The sequence below is a fragment of the Rattus norvegicus genome, chromosome 3 (assembly GCF_036323735.1).
Source record: "Rattus norvegicus strain BN/NHsdMcwi chromosome 3, GRCr8, whole genome shotgun sequence".
Taxonomy (NCBI): domain Eukaryota; kingdom Metazoa; phylum Chordata; class Mammalia; order Rodentia; family Muridae; genus Rattus; species Rattus norvegicus.
In genome coordinates, this window is record NC_086021.1 from 109,161,344 (window position 1) to 109,188,847 (window position 27,504).

The window sequence follows — 27,504 nt, forward strand, 5'->3', positions numbered from 1 at the left end:
GTGTTGTAATAAATGATATATATTAATTACTGTGTTTCAAGATCCATACCAGTAAGTGTTGAGGTTACAAAACAAAACAAACATGACTTATACCATCCAGCATTCCTACGTATAGCTTTGTAAATAAAAGGTACAGAAACAGGTCACTAATTCACAGAACTCTTTAATCAAAACAGCAGGCTCACATGCTGTAAGCAAACTAACCAGCATAAAAGGTTAGTTTGAGATTGGTATGTTATGCTTTTGATTCAGTGCTTTCTCAGATAAACTATAAATGGCCACTCAAGAAAGCCATTAATATAAAAGAACTTGGTTTTAACTTTCTTACATGTCCAGGGCTCTCCCATACTACCACACAGGTAAGCACCTACATGACTATATATTTTTGTTTGTTTGTTTTGATTTATTCAGCATTGAAGCAGAGTCTCACTGTGTAACCCACTAGAATTCAGGGTGAGCCTGCTTTAGCCCCAAAAGTACTAAGATAGCAGGCCTATGGCATTACTCTCAAGTGGACATCTCTTATTTCACTGAAGTCAAGCAAAAGTATAAGAAATCTACATGCAAACAAACAAGCAAGAGACAAAAAAGAAAACAAAAACAAAAACAAAAAAACCCTGTTTTGTGTAGCATGTTTCTGAAAGTTTGATTAGAAAAGAAATTTTTGCACATTGGATCATATCAAACACATCTGGACAGTTAATACTCTAAAAGGCTACTTCCTACTAACCATTTTTTGTTGTTATTGTTGTTTTTACAAATTAAAGGTTGTTATTAAAAGCAAGCTTCATCCACAATATAGATTTGAGATACCTGGAGGAATGTAACCTTTAAAACAAGGTCCACCAAAGCACACATACATGATTCCTTTAGACTAGTGTAATTTCTTACCCATCTCTGGCTCCGATTCTTGTTCTCAAGGTTAATGCTAGTAGCATGAGCGGTTTCCTCTGTGTCCTCTTGTTTTAGAACTAAGTCTCTTCTCAGAACCATAGCACAGTTTACTTACCCTCCTGTTCTGACTTAGCACCTCATTTCACATTCCTCTTCCTGACTTGGCTATTTCTATATTAGAAAGAAGACTGTGAAACCACCCCATCCTCTCACACAGACAGAACTGACTTCCCATCTCCCTTTCCCATCCCCATTTCTTTGTTACTTCTGTTCAATTCATTTGTTTCCTAAGCTTAGATTTTTATATATTTCATTTTCTTTTTCAAATTTAAAAACAGTCATATTTTTATGTGCCCTTCTATTTGAAGAAAGCAGAAAAATAAAACAAACAAGTGACAAAACAAAAAGAACAAAAGGAAAACAGCCCAAAGTTGAGCACAGTGGTTCTCACACAGTCTGGGATTCTGTTAGCCCACATCAACCAAATCAAAATTCTGGGGGTAGGCCCAGAACTCTGTTTTAATAAATCTTCTGGGTGATTTTTATGAACAATAACATTTAAGAACAGCTGATCTAGAAGAAAGTGTGTGACATGCTTTGATAAAATGAAGTGTTAGTTTTCCTTTCTCTAGCTTGATAAGCTTACGTTTTCATATCATAGTCTTCATGCATACAGAAGGGAAGCCAGAGCAGGAACTCAAGCAAGAACTTGAAGCAAAGATCATACAGGACTGCTACTTACTGACTTTCTCACAGGTTCATGCTTAGCTAGCTTTCTTAACAGGACCACCTGCCTACTTAAGGTGGTACCCACAAGTAGGCTTCACCTTCCACCATCAATTAGCAGTTAAGACACTTCCCCTACAGACAGGTTCACGGGCTAATTTGACCCAGGTAATTCTCTAATGAACACTTTCCTCCCAGATGTCACTAGGCTATGTCAAGTTGACATTTAAAGTGAACTAGGACTCGAATCATATCAATAAGAGTAACTAATATTCTATTGTCAACACAGAAGAATGTCTAGAATATTTTCATAATGAAAAAGACAACATAAAACCAGAGGCACAATATAATTTTTGCAAAAAAAATTAAAATTCAAAAAAATCTAGAAAGTTATATATCAAACTGTCAATTGTTGTAAGTAATTTGAGGGGAATTCACTCCACTTTCCTTTATGAGTACCTGTACCTTTTATCTATAAGCATATATTGTTTTATAATTATAGAAAACAGTTAATCTATGCATCTTCCATTGCTCTTTGGCAAAACACACAGCTAAAAGTGAACTCAGAGGCTGGAAAGATGGCTCAGTTACTAAAAACACTGGCTACTCCTCAAGAGGACCTGAATTTGATTCCCACATGGGGGGTCACCACCCACCCCAGTTCCTCCATGAGCACAGCATGTGTGAAGTGCACAAACATACATGCAGACAGAATCCCACACTCAATCAGTGAGTGAGTGAATGAGTAAGTAAGCAAATAAATAAATAATACAAATTTTTGAGTAAATTCAGTCTGCAATAGACTTATCTCTGGACTAATCAAGTTTCGCGATGCTTTAGAAGTTCTAGAAGAAGTAAGGCAGAGATAGTGCTCAGTCCCCTACAATTCAATCACTGTACATAAGGCAACTGAGTCCCAAAACGACAGGTCATAAAGCCTGAGCTAGTTTGTCCTTAAATAGGTCAATCCAAAAAGGGGATGGTAGGGCACTGTAGGTTAGCAGAACAGACAGAAAACTTAAGGGTACTTTTGGAAGATAACAATTGATTTCTGAGAACATTTTTTTTTTCAAAAAGTTTCTATTAAAAGTGGCCTGTTTTTATACCCCCTTACTGGTTGGCTGTTCTTCACTTACATTCACCCTTTCTCAAGCCAGCTCCATATACACAAAAGCAAAGCCTTGGAGTAGTGAAAAGGGGGCTTGAAGGTAAAAGTGTGGACAGTGTATGCACCCATATCTAAGAAGAAGTCAGGCCCTTACGATCATCTTTTAGCTTACATTAAAGCAGTGGTCCTCAACCCTCCTAATGCTGTAACCCTTTAGCCCAGTTCTTCATGCTGTGGTGACCCCTAACCACAAGATTATTTCCACTACTACTCCATAGCTGTAATTTTGCTGCTATTATAAATTGTAAATATCGGGGTTGGGGATTTAGCTCAGTGGTAGAGCGCTTACCTAGCAAGCACAAGGCCCTGGGTTCGGTCCCCAGCTCCAAAAAAAAAAAAAAGAAAAAGAAAAAAATTGTAAATATCTAATATGCAACCCCAGTGAAAGAGTCATTTGACCCCCAAGGGGGCTGTAACCCACAGGTTGAGAACTGATGCATTAGGGTACCCTTTGTTAGATTCTTCTCATCCCTGCCAAGTTTCTAAAAAAGGTACTGTCTGTATTCATAATGGAGGCCAAAGCTCTTCACCTATAACATCACTCTCTCTTCACTTTGCTAATCACAAACATACAGGTATGGCAGAGACAGAAAATATAGCTTGGTTTCTTGTAGCACAGCTATAACCCACAAAACCAAAGAAACTTCTCAAAGTGTTTTTCAATTATCTTTAGTACTTAATTGGTTCCGCTTTATCAATGGAAAAATTACTTATACTAGGAATCCTAGTAGAAGAGTGGTTAAAAGTTACACAATGGGATTGAAGAGATGGCTCAGTGGTTAAGAGCACTGACTGCTCTTCCAGAGGTCCTGAGTTCAATTCCCAGCAACCACATGGTGGCTCACAGCCATCTGTAATGGGATCTGATGCCCTCTGAAGATAGCTACTGTGTACTCATATACATAAAAAAGAAAAGTTATGCAACTTTTTTTTGTTTTTTGGGGTTTTTGTTTTTGTTTTCTGTCTAGACACTAACTTATTCAGAAGGAGAGGAGCCAGCACTAAGGTCAGTACTTTCAGCATCATCTGAAAGCAGACTACTAATGGCTGCAGTTACCTTTCAAAGAGCCCATTGCTGTCAATGGCTCTGCATCATCAGTGCTGCAGCTTAGAAAACATGACTAAGAGCACGAGATAGACTGATACTTGGTCTGCAGTGTGAATTGAAGACAAGAGTAAAGGTACAATTATCTGACTTTCACCTCTACAATATTCCAGATTTGGAGCAAATAACTCTATTCCTTTAAGCCTCACTGTGCTTAAAATAAAGCAAATTAATCTGGGATAAGGAACAACTTCCCGGGAGTTTGTAGCAATCAAAAATATGGGGAGAGAGGGAGAATCGAAGAGTTCTATCTAATAGGGACAAAGTTTTAGTTTGAGACAATGAAAACATGCCAGAGGTGGACAGTGGTGATGGCTATGTAGTACTGTAAATGAACTTAATGCCTCTGAAACACACATTTAAAATGATTAAAATCTTGTCATATATTTAATCACAGGACCTAGCTTCTTAGATACTCCTATTAAAGAATTTGTGAGAAAAAAAGAAAAAGAAAAAGGAGAGACATAAAAATAAAAGCATGTTCCTTTCCCTATTTAACAGTGAAAGGCTCTGAGTTTCCAACATAGCCAGCTGGTCCCAATACCAGGTAGTGGTACTGTAAGGTAAGTGTCTGGGTGAGAAGAGAAGTGAATCTACGAGTCATAATCCCTCCTGCACATTCAGCTCCCAGCCTGCCACCTCCACCCTCACCCCCATTCCGGTTTGGCATCTCCCAGAATATCAATTTTCCAGTTTCCCAAATCTTACAAAAACTCGAGGATGCTCAAATCATTTCCTAGATCAGACTCCAGGTAATGAAGATAAAGACATACCCAGGGGCCTCCTGTAAGTCAGGGAAAGACAAAGTATATCAGTACCAACTGGCTGGGCGTCCAGGGCCAATAATTATGTTGATTGGTATCTCAGATACCTTTGGCTAGATCTAAGGGACACAGAGGACAGGCGTCTCAAAGGTCTCGTAAGGAAAGATTAAAAATCCATTTCTCTGTAATTCAGAAATAAGTATTAATGATTATGTGTTATAAATCATAAAATGGAGAAAGAGAAAGAAAGTAGATAACTTTCCCCCAGGCATATTAGAACACTGCTTGTGATGGAGAGGTTTATTCTAAACAGAAAGTACAGATAGAGAATCATTAACACCCCCTGGTCTCAGACCAAGGAGAACAAATGCTTGAGGTACCAATACCCAGTTAATTCCAAAACAATACTTACTTTAGGATCTGAGCTCTTGAACTTTAACCTTTCCACCAACTCTATCATAGCTGCCTTCAGTCCACCAGAATCTTTGCTCTAGGAGAAAAAACAGTCAGAGTTACTAGGCAGCATATCATCGAGCTCTCAAACACAGTATTTCAGAGAACAGAGAGGATAGTGACACAGAAAGTAAAACTGTCTTCTTATCAGATAAGAGGACTAAACAATTAAGGAAGGCATGCAGTCCCATTCCCCTTCTCCATGGACAAGGAGAGGCAAAGCACAATAGTTGGGATGAAAATTAAGCACATTTTGTAGCTGGGTGTGGTAGCACGGTACCTTTAATCCTAGCACCCAGGAGGATCTCCGAGAGTTTAAAATCAGACTAGATTACATAGTGAGTTCCAAGCTAGCCAGTTAGTCTATGAAAGGAAGGAAGGGAGAGAGGAAGGGAAGACAGAGGGAGGGAGGGAGGGAGGGAGGGAGGGAGGGAAGAGGCAGGGGAGGGAGGGAAAGTTAAAAAAACACAATGTGCACTAGATGATTTCACTGCTTCATCTCAGATTCAGTTATGTCAAGGCCCTGCAAAAGAATTTCTATCTTATGGACTACTGATTTTTATTTTGAAACTTTATGTATCTGATACAGAAGTATGCATGTTATATATACTTATTAAAACAGCTCAGGTTTAAATTCAAGTCGAATTACTGTACTCAAGTTAAGAAAACAAGTTTTTGTGTCAGACATATGGTTTTGAAGTTGTCACTAATTAGTTGACTAACCTAGGACAAATTATTGAATTTCTCAAATTCTCTCTTGCCTACAAAACAGGGATAATATACAAGGGTAATATGAGTAAATAGGCAGATGAGGGTAAAATGAGGCTTATTTGAAATGTTTGCAGAATTATTAGCAGAGTGTACAGCACACAGTGTTTCAAAATGACACCTGTCTGTCATTTATAGTGCAAACCAATAAAAATGTAATGTGAGCCCCCACAGAGGCAAGCCTCTATGAATGTTAAGTTTGAGAGTGCAATCCAACAAAAATGTAATGGAAGCTCCCATAGAGGCAAGCCTCTATGTAATCTTAAATTTTAGAGTAGCTATAATAAGAAAGTAAGCCACCTTTAATAGATTTTGTTTAAATCATTGTCTAAAATATCAACAACATATAATTTCAATATGAGGTCTTAACTATTAAGTCTCTGACCTTTGTGTGCTTCTCTTGGGAATTCTTTCTTTTCAAATAAATATATTACCTCCCCCCTTACACACACACACACACACACACACACACACACACACACACACACACACACACAGCCCTCAAGGTGGGTGGAGATGGAAGGAGGGAGGAGAGGAGGGAGAGAATGCTTATGCTTCCTACCCATCTCCAACTAGGTCTTCAAAATCCAGTTCTTATTCTTACAGCCCCATTTAACCTGACTAGACACATTTCCTGTAATATGAAGTGTCATGTGACACGTGGCTAGTGCGCACTGTAAAGGTCAGCACAGAATGTAGACCTTTACCGTATGGCTTCAAATGCCAACTCTCTCACCAGCTGTATGAGATTAGGCAAGTCTATCTTGCCTGCTGCACCTCTATTTCTGTCTATAAAATGAAGCTAACCTCAGGTGACAGCAGATGCTGGCGAGGATGTGGAGAAAGAGGAACACTCCTCCATTGTTGGTGGGATTGCAGACTGGTACAACCATTCTGGAAATCAGTCTGGAGGATCCTCAGAAAATTGGACATTGAACTGCCTGAGGATCCAGCTATACCTCTCTTGGGCATATACCCAAAAGATGCCCCAACATATAAAAAAGACACGTGCTCCACTATGTTCATCGCAGCCTTATTTATAATAGCCAGAAGCTGGAAAGAACCCAGATGCCCTTCAACAGAGGAATGGATACAGAAAATTGGTACATCTACACAATGGAATATTACTCAGCTATCAAAAACAACGAGTTTATGAAATTCGTAGGCAAATGGTTGGAACTGGAAAATATCATCCTGAGTGAGCTAACCCACTCACAGAAAGACATACATGGTATGCACTCATTGATAAGTGGCTATTAGCCCAAATGCTTGAATTACCCTAGATGCCTAGAACAAATGAAACTCAAGACGGATGATCAAAATGTGAATGCTTCACTCCTTCTTTAAAAGGGGAACAAGAATACCCTTGGCACGGAAGAGAGAGGCAAAGATTAAAACAGAGACTGAAGGAACACCCATTCAGAGCCTGCCCCACATGTGGCCCATACATATACAGCCACCCAATTAGACAAGATGGATGAAGCAAAGAAGTGCAGGCCGACAGGAGCCGGATGTAGATCGCTCCTGAGAGACACAGCCAGAATACAGCAAATACAGAGGCGAATGCCAGCAGCAAACCACTGAACTGAGAATAGGACCCCCGTTGAAGGAATCAGAGAAAGAACTGGAAGAGCTTGAAGGGGCTCGAGACCCCATATGTACAACAATGCCAAGCAACCAGAGCTTCCAGGGACTAAGCCACTACCTAAAGACTATACATGGACTGACCCTGGACTCTGACCTCATAGGTAGCAATGAATATCCTAGTAAGAGCACCAGTGGAAGGGGAAGCCCTGGGTCCTGCTAAGACTGAACCCCCAGTGAACTAGACTGGTGGGGGGAGGGCGGCAATGGGGGGAGGGTTGGGAGGGGAACACCCATAAGGAAGGGGAGGGGGGAAGGGGATGTTTGCCCGGATACCGGGAAAGGGAATAACACTCGAAGTGTATATAAGAAATACTCAAGTTAATAAAAAAAAAAAAATGTAAAAAAAAAAAAAAGAAAAAAAAATGAAGCTAACCATAATAGTACAAGTTGCATACAGCTGAGAGAGATAATTGTGTTCATATATGCCAGGATAGTTAGAACAGGACCTAGTACTAGATAAAAAGAATGAACTATGAATTTTTTTTTTTTTTGGTTCTTTTTTTCGGAGCTGGGGACCGAACCCAGGGCCTTGTGCTTCCTAGGCAAGCGCTCTACCACTGAGCTAAATCCCCAACCCCATGAACTATGAATTTAATTATTATTTTTGTTTGTTTTCTTTATTAAAAGTTCCTAACTTTTAATGTTTGTATCTCTCATACCCTGCTTCAAGAAGGTGCTGCTTTACCAGGGCCAGAATAATGGCTCAGCAGGTAAGGCACTGCAGCTAACGCTTTCAAGCCCAATGACTCGAGCTCAATCCCTGGAGCCCACATAAAGGTGGAAGGAGAGAACTGATTTCACAAATTGTTCTCTGACCTTCACACATGCATTGTGGCATGCATGCCTACAAATATTCTCTAAAAATTTTAGGACATACAAGGTAGTGTTTAAAACAAAGGTGTAAAATGTCCACTGAAAGAAATGAATAACTGAACATAAAATCTTAAGAAAAATGTTCTTGTTGTAATTCATGGAAGTAGCAAAATCTAAAGTCACAAGAACTAATTTACTTTCTTATCTCAAACATTCTATGAGATAGGACAAGACCACTTACTGTGCAGTAAGGAAACAAGCATAAAGACAATTATTGTCATTTTTTAAGGGAGAAGGGTCAATTAAGGAGTGCAAGGATAAACATACTACAAAAATCACTTACTCAAAATCAGCCAAGAGCAATCATAGGACCATCTCCAAATCTACAAAGCAATTCAATTCCTCCCCAACAGGAAACACTTTGTATGAGTCCATTCCATAAATTAAAATACACTCAAGGCTGTCTTCTCCTGCTAAACTCCTTCCCCTCCCAAGACTACAAGTCTAGGATCATAGGACCATGCCCAGCATTTGCCTTAGATGTGCTCTTTAAACACAACTCAGATCACATTTCCATTCTAGCCATGGTTCTAAAGTTTAGTAATTTTTATTTTTTAAAACAGCTTCTCCACTCATTTAAGCTTTTAATCTCTATAGTCTTACAACTGACAGTTGGGAACAGGAATCTAGAAGTCATATACCAGGAAGGGTGAAACCTTAGTAGCTAAAAAAAGGTTAAGTTGCCAGATACAATCCTGCTTTTTATAAGATGATCAGACAAAAAAAGCCTGTCTGGTGATATCATTCCTCTAACCTATTCTCATTGGCTGAACAAGCAGGACAACTTGTCCCTGGAAAGCTTTTCCTAACCCCCAAAATACACACACACACACACACACACACACACACACACACACACACACACACACACTCTCTCTCTCTCTCTCTCTCTCTCTCTCTCTCTCTCTCACTCTCTCACTCTCTCACTCTCTCACTCTCACTCTCTTACTTCAGCTGCCAGCACCCATTTTAAGCTATTCAGCAAGAACACTAATGGATTATGACTTTGCCCCTGGCTGTAGAAAAAAAAGGAATGCACCAAACCATGTCTTAAATACCTTCAGAAAACAAAGAACGAAGAAATCCCTCAGCAGCCCACAGACTGAAGACAGCTGTGCCTTGCTAGTATAGAGATGAGGAAATCCTTTGTCTTTTCCTAAAAATGCATTTAACCATCAGAATCCTTCCTCCTGCCCACAAAGCACCAAAAGCATCACTGACCCACAGGAGACACAGAGCAGTAACTGAGAGAGCCTCCCTTCAGGAAACCCCATTTCTACATTTCCAGCCAACTCAGTTATTCTCAAGCAGTCATTGGGCTTTCTATTGAGCCTGCTATGTTCAGCCTCAAAACGAGAATGAAGAAAAGCTTCCCTAATACAGCCACCCCCAAATAAAAATGAAAATGAAAGTCTCTCAGGGCAGATCTGTCTCTAACAAGTTTTAGAATTGATGCAAAACTACAAAAGGAAGATCCTGGTACAAGTTCACCCCATCCACAGCCTGTATTCCCCACACCTATTCCTTCCTATACTTTATGGAGTCTTATGCATAGGTGTTCAACCCATGCAAACACCTTCTCAGTTTCCATGGCCACAATATATCTAGTCCCATAAATGAAGAGATTCTACCATGTCATCTTGAACCAAGTAACATGGCAGGAGAAGAGAATGTATTATGGCTGCATCCCAGAACACATTCCAAGACACTGGCCAGTGTGAGCATACTTTGCTTTATGCACTTTTTCCTCCATCAAAAGTGCAAAATAAATAAGTGCTATGCTGTGACACCTAAAGCTCAGAATCTGACCAATGCTCACAAAAGTCAGTGCATAGGGACAAACCACAGTAAAACTAAAGGACAAAATGACTCCCACTTCACAGTCAAAGCTCCAAAACACTTCCAGATACTCTTTCTCTGGTATTCCTCAATAGCCTTAAAAGTGATGTATTCTCATGTCATAACTATGAAAAATAGCTGGTGAAAATCCAATGAGGAACCCAAAGGGCTTGAACACCCTTTCACTAGCAGTTCACAGTAAAACAATAACCAGAGGTAGTGTGTTCACACTTCACAGTGTATAAGAGTGTTGTGGAAATTAAATCATGCATCCCAAATCACAGAACCAATCAGGGGCAAACCAGGAACAGAAAGATGGAATTAAAGATTTATAAAATGCATGAAGGAATTAATAGCAACAATATATGAAAATGTTTAAGGAATTTCTATAAATCAGTACAAAAAAGCCAAGTGAGCTCCCAAAAACTAGAATGGAAGATATGAATAGGAAATGTGAAATGACTGACAAATACATGAGAAGACACAAAAGATGCTATTAATAATTATGTATTATTTCTTACCCATCAGGATAAAAAGAATGTTTTAATCTGGTAACAGTACTAAGTGGCTTTGGGGAAATTCCATACATACATCATTTGCTTTTGGATCTATAACATGGAAATGCTACTCTGAAACCACATGTCTATCAGGTACACTGTCATTTTCCTCTTAAGAAAAGATATGTCAAAGGGGCACACACCAAATTATTTTTAATATTTTCAATAGTGAAAAACTAGATACCATAAGCATACAGTAGTGAATGGATAAGAAACTATGGAATTAAAAACTATGGAATATGATAATAGAGTAGATCTATATAAATCTTGATTTATGACTATGAGATTTCTTTTAAAGTTGCAAAATAATTCATATAATATATATTTGCTATGGGCAATAAACATATAAATATGTAAGTATATATTATATAAATATATAATTACATATATATTTAAAAAATAGGCCCTAGTATTTAAATTTAGGCAAACTAATAAGGAAGGCATTAGAATTAGGGGCCCTGGCTTTTCTTCCTTACATCTTGTCTTATTGCTGTTATTTTTTTGCAGTAAATTCATGAACCAGTAGGAATGAGAGGATCTTTATCCACTGTTCTTGTGTAGATTTCGAGAGGTGGTTTCTCTTAAGAGTTAGCATAAGGGGCTGGAGAGATGGCTCAGTGGTTAGGAGCACCGACTGCTCTTCCCAAGGTCCTGAGTTCAAATCCCAGCAACCACATGGTGGCTCACAGCCATCTGAAATGAGTCTGATGCCCTCTTCTGGTGTGTCTGAAGATAGCGACAGTGTAATCATAATATATAATAAATAAATAAAATGTTTTTAAAAAAAGAGTTAGCATAAGAAAAAATACTCTATTTCAAAAAGAGAGAGGAAGAATCTCAAAATTTCAAATTTAGTGATAGAGCAGGAAAGTTCAGAGAAAGTGAGTGAAGCCAAACACAACCTCAGCCCAAAACAAAGCTCCTCAGCAGGAGGAGGGGAAGCAGAGCCTCACCTAAGAGATAAGCCAGCAGGGCTGAGAAAATGGGACCAGCAGCCCTAGCCATCAGACAAGCCCACAGCTAAATTGTAAGCTTTGGAGAGATGGTGATTACTCTGACAGATTCTAGGAGAGCAGTGCCTAGACACCTAGTAGTGGGAGAAAGCTACTATTTCAAACTGAGCTACCCTGGAGGCCTGAGAAAAGGAAACAGTTACAAGTCAGGGAGCTAGAACTCAACTACCAAAGCCCAGAGTGGGAAAGAACAGGACACTAAAAAAGCAGAGGCATAGAGGCAAGAGGCTCAGTGAAATGATTGATGCCCACTGGGAAAAGGAGCCCTGCTTTCCAGCAGACATCATCAACTGAGACTAATTATGAGGTCTGGTATTCCTGAAACTGAGGTTAGCAAGCAGATCAGACAGCTAGAGCCACCAATCGGCCATACTTTGCTGTAGAGGCAAGTACTCTGAACAAAGAACCACTTGGCACCGCCAGTGGGGCAGTTAATACTTTCTAGGTTTTGAAAGGACAAAGACAGGTCCTGTACAAATCTCAAGACTGTTTTGCCACCCCTCACCCCCAATACACTTGGAGACATACATCCTCCAAATCTATCCCAGACAGAACATTAACCACCCTAGGGGACAGAGTCTGGGAAGTCTCCACAAAGAAAAAAGCATGCCCAGCCATTAAAATACAAAGCTACATGTGGACAGCAGAAGCTTTTGATATGCAAAAGGAAGCTACCAAAATGAAGAGTGAGACTCTTGTAGAGTTCAGGCTCAGCACCAGATTAAATCATCTGACAAGCAAAAGTTTTCAGGTTCAATATACCTTCCCTAACTCAAGAACAAAATGTCAGTCTTCAATTATTGGGGCCCAGGAAGAGACTGCTCTAACTTTTCATTCCTATTTTTTTATACCTTTTTGCTTTGCCTTTTGAAGCCAGTATTACTCTGATATCAAAATTAAGACAAGACAACAACAGCAACAGACTAAAGATGCAAAAGTTCTCAACAAAATACCTGAGAACCAAATTCAAGAAAATGCTAAGATCATCACATATCATGATAAAGTTGGTTATCCCTTGGGATGTAAACTTGGCTCAAAATATGAAAAGAAAAAAGGGGGAAAGAGGATACAAATAGTTAAGGAAAAGTCAGACCTGCAAATATTTTTATTTGCAGATGATATAACCATATACTTAAGAGACTTAAAACTCTACAAGAACATTTTCAGACTTAAGTACCTTCAGCAAAGAAATAGGATATAAAGATAAAAGAAAATTATGTACCAAGAACAAACTTTTCCATGGACAAGTTAAGAAAACTATCCCATTTATAATAGCTTAAAAACAAAATCTTGAGCTTAAATCAAAACATAGAATTAAAAGACCTCTAAAATAAAAACCTAAAGACATTAAAAAGAAAAAACAAAACAAAACTCTGAAGACTCTAGATAATGGAAAGACTTCCCATGCTCAAAGATACAGAATTAATATTGTTGAAATAATGACATCACCAAAAGTAGTCTACATATTTAACAACCTACATCAGAATTTCAATGGCATTGTTCACAAGCAGAAAAACGTTATGGACAAGAGCCCAAATAGCCAAAATAATCCAAACAGGAAAAAAAAAATCAATGCTAGAATGATCACAATATTTAATCGTGGCTTATATTACAGAATCACAGTGATAAAACTTTATGGTACTGTACAAAACAGAAATGTAGACCAATAGAAAAGAACACAGGACCCAGAAACCACACAGCTATGGTCCCCTAATTTTTGACAAAGCTATCAAATACACACCAGGAAAATGGTCCTTGGAAATTGGGGCAACCACATGTAGAAGAAATTAGATTGGTACTTTTTTTTTCCTGGACAAAATCAAATGGTAATAAATCAAAGACTTTAATTTAAAATCTGAAATTCTGAGGCTCTTAGGCTCTAGGAGCTTTCCTCAGGAACCTACAGGAAAACACAGCAAACACACATCAAGATAAAGATACAGGAGGCAGGTGACAGTGGAGACAGGTGTGGTGATGCACATCTTTAATCCCAGCACTTAGGAGAGAGAGGCGGAGGCGGAGGCGGAGGCGGAGGCGGAGGCGGAGGCGGAGGCGGAGGCGGAGGCGGAGGCGGAGGCGGAGGCGGAGGCGGAGGCGGAGGCGGAGGCGGAGGCGGAGGCGGAGGCGGAGGCGGAGGCGGAGGCGGAGGCGGAGGCGGAGGCGGAGGCGGATCAACTGTGAGTTCAAGGCCAGCCTAGTTTACACAGTAACTGTGTAGCCCAGTCAGGGATACATAGCAAGACCAAGTCTCAAAACACAAATAATAAAAAGCAAACAAAAATCCAGGTGGTGATGGCACACACCTTTCATACCAGCAGAGGCGGGAGAAACTCTTGAGTTGGGAGGCCAATCTGAGGCTAGTTTGTGGACAGCTAGGCCTCTCTCAAGAGGGACAAAAGATACAGAGGTAGATGTTTAATGCAACACCATTCACAACAACTAATTTGTGGAATCAACATAGGAATGGCAGAGTATGATATACACAAACACACAATGAAAATATTTTCAAAAAAAGAATGAAATTATGGCAATGGCAACAACTGGAGATACTCATATTAAGCCAATTAAGACAATGGCAAAATGCTAAATAGCATGTGTTCTCTTACTTGTGGTTCTTAGATGTATGTGTACATGTATGTACCTGTGCCTTGAAAGCAGAAGTAATGTGAAGGGGACCAAAGAGAAGACAAGGGTTGGGAAAAGGAAGACTGTGAGGGGAAATATGTTCAACACACACTAATGTACAAAAGCTTAAACATATAAAAAAAATTGTTTTTTAAGTTTGAAAAGAGGACTCAGTGAGTGCACCCAGAAACCATCAATGAAAATTTAAATACTAAATGAAAATTCCAGTTGGAGAGATGGGCTATTTTCCTTTGAGTTACCAATCAGGGAAGCCCCAGAGAATGTAAAAATGATAAGACTCCCATGACTTTATGTTAAGACCATCTAACTGAAGATACCAGATATTTTGGTTGCAGGATATAGAGAGAAATCAAATAGGAGCTGAGCTGAAAGTTTCCTCCATGCTGACTGGCTTTCACAGTGCCAGAAGGTTCCACGCAGGCTGCTGCAGGAGAGATGTCATTAACAGTTTTACCCAGCTATGGATCCTGTGAAGGTCCAGGCAGTAATGTGCACACTAGTGCAACAATGAATGGCAAAACTTTTTTAGAGGTAATCAACTCCTTTTTGTTTGGACTGTATTCACAAGAGCAAATTCATATCTGGTACTGAAACCTGACTAACACCCATGGCCAGGGAGATCATGGGCCCTTGTGGAGAAGTTACAGCATCAGCATCGACATGTAGCTAAATGGACATGATGTGCCCATCAACCTGTTTTATAAATGTTTGTGCTTATGTTCATAGGTTAGTGTTATCATCAGTTTTGGTCAGAGAAGCTTCTTTTTCCAGTGGGCAGTTACTGGAGAGGTGCATAACCACCAAAAGTCCTAAGTTGACCCTGAATCTGTCTTAAGGGTATTGAAGTGAACTTTAGATTTAATTAAGCAATCCTAGTTAAGGTGTGGTCCTGCCCATTATTAATTTCTCAGCTCAGGTCCTGCATGTAGTCTGTAATTTGTTAAACCATCAGTTTGTTAACAGCTAAGGCAACCTGGCCCTCATGAATTTTGATCTTCATCTAAAAGGTGGTCTGTCCTTTCAGGTTTTGCTCTTCTTAAAAGTCAAGATGACTTAAGAAGAAAGGTTAAGGACAAGAACTTATTTCTCTCCTTCAGTCATAGCACAGAATGAAGGCAGATGCCAGGCTTCTGTCTTGCTTTTGGATGTCTGTCAGCCCATGTGAGGAGTCAATACTGTTTAGCAAAAGTAGTTTCTATATACCTGTTTCAAGGTAAGTCCTATTCAGACTCAACAGCCTTCCTCTCTTCTCATCCTACCTGCTCTTTGTCTCCCTCTCTATTTATCATGAAATTGAGCATTATTTAAAATATTATTACTTAACTTTGTTTAGTGTTCATAGTGTTAGTTTTGTTCATAGAATGTAAGCAGTGACATCAGGGACTTAGAATTACTTATTGTTAGGTCCCTACTGCCAAAAAATATTCCACATATAAATTATTTTTTCTAGAATTTTAAAATATAACTGTAACTATTCAATACATATTTTCTACCAGTTGCCTGCTTTTCAAACATTGTTTTGAGATTTATTTATAGCTCTGGTTTATTCACTTTCATGGTAATTTATAATATTTAATAATGATTATTCCATAATTTACTTGTGCTATCTTCTGTCAATTGGCATTTTAGTTTCAGTGACTAGTTGGAAGCAAACTCTCTTTTTTCTCTCTTTCTGGTGAAAATCTGACTCACTCAGGTACATGAGAGGTTCTCTTAGCTGATGGCTCAGGAATTCCCTAAAAAAGGTTTGGAAAAGTGTGCTTCCTCCTACACATTTAAACGGACAGTGAAACTGAGCATGCATGGGGCACACACCTATAATCAATCTCAGAACTTGGAGGCCTGAGACAGGAGATGTCTCAAGTATGAGGCTAGACTACATTATCAAGTACCAGACATGCAAGGACTACATAAAAGACCCAGTTTTAAAAAGTCAAAAATAAAGAAATAAACATAAATTGACAGCTAAAATATTTCAGCATAAACTTTTACCCAGAAAATTTAAGAATTTCAATAAATACATGTTGAATGGATGAAATCAAAAGAAAAAAAATTTTCTTCAACTAACACAATTTCAAATAACATAAATACAGCTTAATAATTTCTCATAAAATTGTGGATTTAAGTTAAATGACAAGCGTGTTTGAAGTTTACAGTACAGACCATAGGTCACAGACAGTTCTCCACACATTTTTGTTGCCATTATAATTGTTACTAAGTGAATACACAGTAACAATTAAATATCAGATAATAAACTAAAAAACTGCTGAAGAGAAAGAAAACAAAGAAAGCCACTTGTTTTGCAGAATAGAAAATCAGAGGGATGAGAAAATAGTTTGAAAGTATTTATTTATACAAGAAGTACCCAATAAACAGGAAAAATGTTTCTGTGAAATGTAGAAATCATAAGTGATTTCTAACTGCAAATCCACACAGAATAAAAGCAATAGGAAAAATATACATTCTAGTGTCAGAACTGAATTCAAATTCTTCTTTTTACTTACTACTGTGAAATGAAACAAACAAATAGCCAAACAACAACACTAAAAACCCCCAACTCTGTTATATCCCACAAGGCTGATTAGAACTTCTCATCAGAAGCAAAGAAGTGCAGGCCAACAGGAACCAGATGTAGATCTCTCCTGAGAGACACAGACAGAATACAGCAAATACATAGGCGAATGCCAGCAGCAAACCACTGAACTGAGAACGGGACCCCCATTGAAGGAATCAGAGAAAGGACTAAAAGAGCTTGAAGGGGGGGTTCGAGACCCCATATGAACAACAATGCCAACCAACCAGAGCTTCCAGGGACTAAGCCACTACCCAAAGACTATACATGGACTGACCCTGGGCTCCAACCTCATAGGTAGCAATGAATGGCCTAGTAAGAGCACCAGTGGAAGGGGAAGCCCTTGGTCCTGCCAAGACTGAACCCCAAGTGAATGTAATTGTTGCAGGGAGGGCGGTAATGGGGGGAGGATGGGGAGGGGAACACCCATATAGAAGGGAAGGGGGAGGGGTTAGGGGGATGTTGGCCCGGAAACTGGGAAAGGGAATAACATTCGAAATGTAAATAAGAAATACTCAAGTTAATAAAAAAAAAGAAAAAAAGAAAAAAAAGAACTTCTCATCAGAACTTCTGAGATGATGGAGAACTCGAATGTTGCTATTCTGAAACCAAATTATTTTACTATCTTTAGTGCCTTAAATAGCTATTTATTCGCCCATCTCTATGTTTAAACTAACACCCTTTTAACTATCAGACAAGATTTTTGGAATGTACAAACTCTAATTTCTACAAATCCAAAGGGTAAGAATCTTACCAAAAAGCACCTGAGGTCTATATCGGAAATGTCTCCACTTTGCTGTAACCTGTTCTCTGATGTTCCCATCAATGGATTTTTAAGACACTTTTATCTATGTCTTCTTTGTTCTGTTACTATACTTCATAGACCTATTACTATGTTGGGATAAGGTAACCTGAATAGGGTGACCTGAACCTGTGTTCCTGAACAATAGTCACACATACTTGGCTCTGATATAAACTCTTATTCTCTTTGCAGTGAAAATTGTGATTTTTTTTTTCACTTACTACTCTAAGTGAGTACTGAGTCAAATCTGCACTTATACCCTATCGGGACTTATAAAGATTCCAAGTCTTGCCAGGTCACAGGGGCACACACCATGCTCATGTTAGAAGTAACCAAGACTCAGAGAAGCTGACTGAATTAGCCAACATGACACAGCTAGGACTGTAAAGATAAGCAGGACAAAGACTTCACTATTCATCCTACCATTCCTCCTTAATAACAGAGTGTCACCTTTTAAGCTTGTCATATTATAGCTTGGAGAAATCATTTCCCATCCTCTCTTGCAACTAGATAAACCATGGGATTAAGTTCTGCCTCATGAAACCGAAGTCAGAATACATACTTCTGGAGAGATAATAGAGGAGTGTGTCTTTCACTTCTATGTCTGTTATCTTAGAAGTTAGAACTGCTGGCTAGACCTTCAGAGGCCATCTCAGTTTGTAACAAAGATATCAGAGAGGAGCTGGCAAGTGCCAAGCTTTCTCTAACCCCCACCTACCTACATCTAGACTTCACTTACACCAAGGAGAAATACACATCCATGCCACATGAACTGCTGCTAAAGTTATCCCATTACTTTACATATAGTTGAACTTAGTCCCAATATAGATATTGATACACTACAACACAATCTCCTTATCACTTCTTCAGCAATACCTTGGAAATAGATAAAATTATTATACTTCATAGCATATATTAACCAATATTCCATGTGTGTTTATTATCTGATAAGCCTTCTGTTAGGTGCTAGGAATACAATGATAACTAATACATACTACTAAACTTAGAGTTTATAGCACAGAGAGAATAGACCTGACACTGACATAAAACCCAATACTTTGTGAGACAATAAATGAATACAGATTGTTGCTATGGCATGATAGAGAAGGTTTATGTAACATCGTACCTACCTATTAAATGCTTCCCCTCTTTCAAAGCATGTTTCAAATACCACTTTCTCAATACACCATTCCTGGTCATGCCTCAGGCTAAAACCACTTTCTTTCTCTAAATTCACACATTGTGTCAGTCTGTAACTCTAAGGCCAAGAAACAACTCTTCACAGAGGTCCTCTAAATATTCAAACACACACACACACACACACACACACACACAAAGCAAAACTATATTTCAATAAAAATAAGTTTTATTTTCCCACTGTTGTCTGTCTGTCCGCCAATGAGTATCTGCCTCCCCTGGGCCAGGTTTTTGCATTTCTCATACGATTTCTCATCTCCACCCCACACACCAGAACTATACAGCTTTGTTCTTTGACTAGACTTTGCCTTCGCTTCGGAAAGGCCTATGAGTATCACTGCTCATTCCTCACCCAACAGTTTAGCCCAAGTTAAAGATATTCAAGCAGCCAACAGGAAGAAATAAATGAAAATAAGCTACCATCCCAGACTGAACAACAAAAAATTCTCAAGTTGAGGCTGAAACAAACTCCCAAGGCTTGAAGAATCTTTCCACTGATCCACATAAGGAAGGTTCTGACTAGATACCAAGCCATTCCCCTTTATCTTCAGCTTTATCCACTTCTGATAAATATACTTACTAATCTGTGTAGCAGCCAGTGTTTCATGGGTACTATTAATATATTAGAAAAGGAAAAGAAAATCCATCAAACAGAAGATACTAAAAATACATATAAACACTAAAGAAACAGTATCTACCTACATACATACACACATGTATATGTGTATACATATACACTCCTGTAAGTTAGTGAGAAAAAAGGAGATAACTTGAGTCTGCTCTTTTGACCTAATGGTACTTTACAAAAGAGGAAATACAAAAGATAGTTAGAAACCAAAGGAATGCAGTTAAAACCACAATACATCATGTTACATAATTAACACATTGAGAAAGATTAAAAGTATTAATACTAAGTGGTGGTGAATATCAGGACAAGAAGTGTCTTTATAATCATGAAACTAGAACAACCACTTGGAAAGCAGATGGTAACATTTGGTACTATTTCCAGTTAAATATAGAAAATGGATATCAGGAGGCATGACCAAGAATACCAGCATTACTTTTTGAGGGGGTGTGCCATAGAGACAGTAATCTCACATAATAGGCTAGCTTCAAACTCACTAGAGAACTGAGGTTGACCCTGAACTCTGATCCTACTGCATTCACCTCTGGAATGCTGGAATTACAGGCGTGAGCCACCTCACTAAGTAACTGTTTATAAAAGCAAAACATTCCAGAAAGCTGGAAACAAGTTAGAGTTCATGTACACAGTGATTTCTGGCATATCCATAAAATGGAATTCAATACACCAGTGGAAAGTAAACTGCTGCCAGTCAATGAATGACTTCACAAATGTCTTAAAAACCCAAACTTGGGGCTGGGGATTTAGCTCAGTGGTAGAGCGCTTACCTAGGAAGCGCAAGGCCCTGGCCTGGGTTCGGTCCCCAGCTCCGAAAAAAGAACCAAAAAAAAAAAAAAAAAAAAAAAAAACCAAACTCAAAACACTGCATGTCAGTAACGTAAAACCATAATGTCAATTCACGTTTAGAATGCATACAAATGCTGTAAACACGAAGGTAACCAAATAAATTGTTAGCCCAAAAGTCAGGAAAATGGTTACCAAGACACAGTTATAACTGGAAAGTTATGAAGTGTCAATATTACTAATAATAGTAGTAATACTAATAATAATTAGTAATAAGTACTAATAATGATTTCTGATCTGGGTGGAGGTCTCATGAGTAATCACTTTGTGGTTATTTGTTAAACTCTATATTTTGTGCAGTTCTGAATGTGTACTTCACATAATAAAGGTAGGAATAAGGAAAATATTAATATGGAGCATTTTCATTTTCAAAATAGTAGTTATTTTGAGGCCAGCATTTGTAAAACTGCATAGGGAAACATAATAAGCAATATTAAGACGTTTACCAACACTCATTACCTAATGAACACAAAAATGTTATCAATGTAGCCGTCCACTGTATACATAAAAGGCACCCCAAATACAATCAATATTTACTAAATGTTTACTGCTGACCAAAACCAGGTCCAAGCTGTATCCAAGTCTAGCCAGTTAACATAAAAACCTCCATCTCCTCACCAATTTAGCTTTCCGGCTACACTTGTTTCCTACTAAGTCTCAAAAAAACAAGGTATCTAAGGCAACTCAAGCCAGGCACCAAAACACCAGTACCATCATCTTCAGTCTTCTACCAGAGAGCAGCTACTTGGGTTTGATCAAAAATCCTGGTGTCTCACGTTTTCAGGTGGGCAGAGTTGCCATAGCAAGAGCCCTAAGTCAAAACATTTATCCTAACATCGGTGATGATGTAGAAATTGGCCTAAATGGCGTCATAATTCTCAAGAAAAGGTCTGAGATCCAGGGAGACGTTTTTGCAAATTGTCAGAAATTATACCCAAGATTTTTCTGTGTACTTGTATTTTCACAGATGAGAACCGACAACTTGACAATTTCAACCAAAATGGTAGGCAATGCTCCCAACATGGCGACTACATGAAAATGAATGTGGTCACAGCTACGCTATCTGAAATTGGGGGTCCTGTTCCCTTTAGACATGTTTGAATGCCCAATACTCACTCTCAGCTCTTCGAAGGCTTCATCTAACGTGGACAGCTGGTGGCCCCGGTGAGCCCCAATGACTGGACACAGGACACAGATAAGCTGCCTATCTTCCTGGCAATAGGTGCTCAAATCCAGCCCATGGTCTGGACACTTCCTCTTGGCCACTCTCTCCGCTTCCATCTCTATTTCGGGGTCAAATTCGCTTTCTGCCTCAGTTTCCCCTTCTGCCTCAGATTCTCCTTCTTGGTTGTCTTCCTCCGCCTCACTTTCCTGCTCATCTTCCATCTCTTCCTCGCTGTCTTCTTCACTCTCCTCATCACTCTCATCCTCACTGTCTTCCTCTGTCTCGCTCTCTTCTTCCGACTCACTGTCTACCTCCGACTCGCTCTCTTCTTCCCCGACCTCGCTCTCTACCTCCCCCTCGGCCTCCCCTTTGGCCTCGACGTCTTCGGGGAGCGCGTCGTCCCCGCTGGCTGGCGGAGTCCAGGCCTGGGCGCCATGGACGTACGCGGCCAGGCGGTGGCTGAGGAACTTCTGGCGGTGCGCGTCAGCGTGGCGGCGGCAGTAGCAGAAGCCGCAATCGCGGCACACCTCCTCCGCCCCGGGCGCCTCGTCGGGTTCACACTCGTCACACGTGCCGTCGGGAGGCAGCTCCTCGCAGGCCGCGCCCACTCCGGAGGCCATGTGGCTGCAGGGACGAGGCCGAGGCCTAGCAGCTTGCGTACTCTCCGCCTTCGCCGCGGGGCCTCCTCACGCAGGCCCGCCTCCCCGGGGACTGGCCAGCCGCCCCGCTCCGCTGCGCCGCGTCTGCAGCTGCTGAGGCCTGAGGGCCCGGCCAGCCGTCAGCGCTGGGCCTGGCGCCCACTCAGTCTCTCCGCTGCGCGCCGCGCCCCGTCCCTCACGCGCCACTTCCGGCGCGGCAGCCCGCGCCCCGTCGGCCCCTGCGCCGCACTGCTCGGCCTCCGTTGCCGGGCAAAATCGCGGCCGCCGCGGGCCCACGCCGCCCCGGTTCCACTTTACCCACGCCGTCAGCGGCCTCCTTTCACTTCCTGAGTCACTTAAAGCGGCAAGGACCCTTTTCTGCGTTTTCCCGCGGGGCTGAGCATCCCCCCGGAAGGAGAAGCTGGAACGCAGTCTCTTCTCGGGGAGCAGGCGACCGGCCCCGCCTCCCCCACGCCCTCCCTGGAGGTGTCAACCTGACCGAAAACCACTAGCCTGAGGTCCCTGCGGGCTTATGTCACTGTAGAGACAATCTGTCCCCGCCCCATTACAGCCCCAGGATTCTTCAGGGGCCAAGGACCAAGGTGCTTTATCACACCTCATCTGCCCTCCTGGGATTCCATAAGGCCCCCAAAAGGGCTGTCTTGGTTCTTCTAGTATCCCGGGGTCTCAGTCTGGCTGAGCAAACAGGCAACGTTTTCGATCCAAAGCAATACTGCGCCTTGTGTGTTTGCAAAGTCTATTTGCATCCTAGCCTTCTAGGGATTCAAAATCTCTGGGTGATAGCTGTGTCAGGTGAATGGAGGTGCAGGAGATCATATTTTTGAAGTGATATTCCAACTCCCAGTCACTAGCCTGTCACTCTAGATTGAGAACTGACTCCGAGAGAAAGGAAAGCAGCTAATACACATTAAGCGATGTTAAAATGCCCCCAGACCGTGCTGGATCTTTTTGTGGTGTTTTCAAAATCCACTAGAGTCTCCAAATCCTAAGGCCATCACTTAGTTTTGTAATCATGGACAAATTAATTCACCTTTCTGTTTTTCCATTTTAAAAACAAACTAAAAAAACTCCTTCGTGGGGACTTGTGGATTAAATATGAAGTAGTCTGTACTGAAGTGATCACTAAGCTTTATTAATTTTAGCACAGTTTGTAGTTAATGCTGACAATGACCCTTCGAAGGTCATTTTGTATCTTAAATGTAAGACATTTTTGGCAGTCTGCTGGTAATGTAGGCATTCCCCTTCTCTGCCCTCTATGTTGTCTCTCCAGTAACAGAAATTTCCTTGTATTTGAGAGAGGAGAGGGGACATTTTGATCTAGTGGGGCAGAGGAAAAGTGGGTTACAAAATGGAAAATGTCTGGGCAGATGATGCACACTTTCCAGCACTTGGGAGGCAGAGACAAGTGGATCTCGGGTTTCGAGGCTAGTACCTCCTACTTAGGGGTTCCAGGACAGCCAGGGCTACATAGATCTTATCTTTGAGGCTAGTGGGGGCAGAGGGAGGAAAGGAGAAAGGGATGGGTAACCTGGTTTCTTTAAATAAGAGTGCTAGGACTTCCAGATCGCCACAAAAACATCAAGGGATGTAGATTAATAGACATTTTAAATAATGCTTGATATCGCTTAATATATATTTAATCTCTGTGCGGTTTTTTATTAAATATATTTTTTAGACAGGAGTTTTGTTCTTTTTCTTTTTAACTTCAGAACAGTTCTATAGAATGCTGGAAAAATAATTTGTTTTGTTCCAATTCTGTGCACATTTCTGTTTTCCTTCAATGTATTTCTCAGAAAATGACTTCTATGTCTTCACTCAAAACAGGGATTGAGGCACCATTCTGGAAAAAGAAATTGACCAATGGCAACCCAGACTCCAACATTACTCCATCTGTGAGCAGTGTTTGTTGCTTGGTTATTTCCATCTGGGCTGAGAATAAAACTATTTAGGCTTTAAAGGAACACAATGGCATTGTAGTTACAAAATTTTTCAAATGGAAATACATCTTAAAAAGAATTTTTGACTATGCATGGTGGCATACATCGTTCGTTCCAGGTACTTGGAAGACTGAAGCAGGAAAGTTGTATGTTTGAAGCCAATCTGGTCAACTTAATAAGACACTGCCTCAAAACAAGATTAAGGAAAACTGTAGAGACTGTAGCTCAGAGGTAGAGTACTTACCCAGCACACAGAGGCCGGGGGTCAATACCTAGTGCTACACTCCCTAAAAAACACATTTATGGGTCCCAGAGTCTTTGGTAAGAGGAAGTAACATGTTATCATTATTATTTTTGGTTCTTCTTAATTCTAACTTAACAAAACACAATGCTGTGATGTTCAATATGTGATTCTAATCCTCTGATCCTTCTGTGGAAAACGTCTTAGAGAAGTAGATGAAATATTAAAAAGGGACTTTATGAAGTCTGGTGACCTGGTTAGCAGATTCAGTAAGGTAATCAGATTCCCTACTCCTCTCCAGTGAAAGCAGAAGCATCCAACTGTGGGCGCCGTAGTCTCTGTGAATGTCTAGAGATCGGCAGACATACCAATCTATTACTTCCTGGGAATCACCTTACAGTGCAGAACCTGGATAGAGCAGACTTCAGTGCTATCACCTCGTTTCCATGAGTAAAGAAACCAGGAGTGGCTTAACTGTGCTTAACTGTGTGTGGCTCTGGCTTAGAAATATAAGCAAGGACATGGTACTCTAGGCACTTAAAGGCTAATCTGCAAATGTCCTGTGGCCATTGAGAGGACCTAATTTTTACAGGACTGTTTGATTCTCTTGGTAAGCTGAAGTTCCCCAAAGCAAGAGAGAACATGGTGGAAGACATAATGTCTTGTATGACCTAAGCTATACACCATTATTTCCAACATAGATTGTTGGTCACAGAGATAATGTTGTCCTATCAAGTGTTGGAAGAAACTGATCAAGGGCATAAATACCAAAAGATCTAAGTTTTGGGCATCATCTTAAAGGCTACCCAAGTTTACCTTTCGGTCGTCAATGATCTATGCATCTCCCAAAAGTAAAATATTCTCACTTTTTCCCATAGAAATCTCAACCCAACTATCATCACTCCAGACTCAGATCATCTAAACCCACTGTAGATGTGGGTAAAGCCCCCGGGTGTGCTTTAAGATAAGCTTCTCAAGTGTAATTCCTGTTCATCCTAACATCCAGATACACTGGTGGGATAGGCTCAGCATAGCTGAAATAATCTGTTCAAAAGGAAGTTAGGAAGCTCTGAACGGGAAGACCCGTCAGGACCCTTCAGCCCAGTTATGTACGTGTTGGCGTTTGATTGGTTAGGGCTTTCAGGCCTATTGCTGTGTAGGAAGGACTTTCTATAGTTAATGAGTTCACCTGTTGGACTCTTAATTCCTTTTCCATTTAAAGTAATACATGTTTGGAACTGTATACTTTGTCACTTTGATTTCTAATAATAGACTATAGCAAGTCCATATGACACTTTAAGTTACACTTTCTCCATCCCTGTTGGTGATACTTTAAAAAGTCTCCTATAAATACAATTCAGTTTATTCTGCTATACAAAAGTCATACTTATAAATCTGTTCAAAACAAATCCTTCCCCTCAGAGGCGGCCCCCTGCTGAAGCTGCGAGGCGCATATCAGGGCATCTTTGAAGTCCTATTTTTGTCTGAATGATTTTTCCGATTCCTTGGGATGGGCAGTTTTGAGTTCTAAATAAAGGATTGTACAGCCATATTCTCAGTCCATCACTGGTATTTGCAACATCCTGGAATTGTCTTTGTCTAGAAGCCATTTTTTTTTCAGAGCTGAGTCGAACCCAGGGCCTTGCTCTTGCTAGGCAAGCACTCTACCACTGAGCTAAATCCCCAACCCCTGGAAGCCATTTTTTAATTTCAGCATTATCCGCCACCTTTAGCTGGAGATTTTCAAACTAGACGCTTTTTTGAGGCATTCTTCCTTTGGATTTTCTCTTTCCTTTCACATTTAAAAAGGTATCAGGCAATACCTTCAACACTCTTCTGGGAAACGATGTTGGCTACAACATCCAATGATTAGGCGCAGTTTCTATTTTCCACATCACTGTAGGTGGCAGTGCCACTAACCTCCTGTCTCTGTATAACAAATGCCACTTCTAGTTCCCAATAACATTTTCTCACGTACAACTGTCTTGTAGAGAGAATATCCTTGTGTCTATATGGATGTGCACCTGTCAATAATAAATCCGATTGATGGCCTATGGCTTAGGCAAGAAATAGGAAGTGGAACATCCAGGAGGCAGAAAGAATTCTGGGATAGAGCCAAATACCAGAAGATTCGCCCAGACGAATGTGACCAGACAGAAGCACGGTAACTGAGCACAGGTAATAAATAAGCCAAATGGCAGGAAGTAGGGTAAAATAAATGGGATAATTTAAGTTATGCGCCAATAAGAGAAAAAGCCTCGCTATATGGCCAAGGTATTTGTAAATGTGTTTTGAGTCTGAGTTTTATTTCTGGGAGCATGGTGATGAGAGGAAGAATTGGGCCAAACTTCAACATTATCTCAAAGACCATTAGAATTACACTAGTAGCTTCTTTGTGTTTCCTTTTTTTTTTTTTTTTAATCTAATTAATATTTACCTCAAAATCTCCTTGCTTCTTCCTGGTGCTCAAGCCTAAAGCCCTTCCAATTTTAGAGTTTTCTTACGGAAGAGCATCACTGAATAAAATCTGTACTCACGATCTATTGCTGCAGAACAGTTACTTCGAACTTTGAGCTATCTTCAGGCCACTCAGCACACTTGGCACTGGCCTTGTCTTCTCCCTGTGGCTAGCAGCAGCTGTGAGGTATCTATCGCTAAGGTGCTCAGCCAGCAGATGTGGAGGACAGAGCATTCTGCAGCTGTGACTCTTGTGAATGCATGTGAGGGTTTCAGAAATAAATGATACATTTCTAAATAGCAAGTGTGTGTCATTATGTGGCTATTAGTCTTAAGCCTTTAAACATTCTGTCATTGAGGATCTCCCTTTGACTCCCTATGACTTTCTGGTCCTGGGAACCTCCTCTAAAAAACTTCAGACAAGACACACAGAGCATAGTGTAGAAGATAGGTAGAGCCTTCTCAGGGGCTGAGAGTGGACAGGGGCCAAGAGGACCTTTGTAAGCAATGCCCACTCTTAAGGGGTGACTGTTGG

General features: G+C 40.4%; 1 protein-coding gene and 1 long non-coding RNA gene across 3 annotated transcripts in view; one reads left to right on the plus strand and one right to left on the minus strand.

Annotated features, from left to right (window-relative positions):
- The window catches only part of Trim44 (tripartite motif-containing 44), a 135,179-nt gene extending 112,701 nt beyond the window's left edge, over positions 1–22,478 (minus strand). Inside the window, exons 1-2 of the mRNA NM_001013203.2 lie at positions 21,627–22,478; positions 5,070–5,147 (exon numbers count right to left, since the gene is read on the minus strand). Of these exons, the coding sequence (NP_001013221.1) occupies positions 5,070–5,147; positions 21,627–22,295 (747 nt within the window). The 5' untranslated portion in view covers positions 22,296–22,478. The remainder of the gene's footprint in view (positions 1–5,069; positions 5,148–21,626) is intronic.
- Positions 21,380–27,270, plus strand: LOC108350422 (uncharacterized). Of its 2 annotated transcripts, none has more exons than XR_001837185.3 (3): positions 21,380–21,513; positions 26,504–26,690; positions 26,984–27,270. It is a non-coding gene; the product is annotated as an uncharacterized LOC108350422 (long non-coding RNA). The 2 variants fall into 2 exon arrangements; XR_010064859.1 differs by lacking the exon at positions 21,380–21,513 and adding an exon at positions 22,930–24,226.
- The last annotated feature ends 234 nt before the right edge of the window (positions 27,271–27,504 follow it).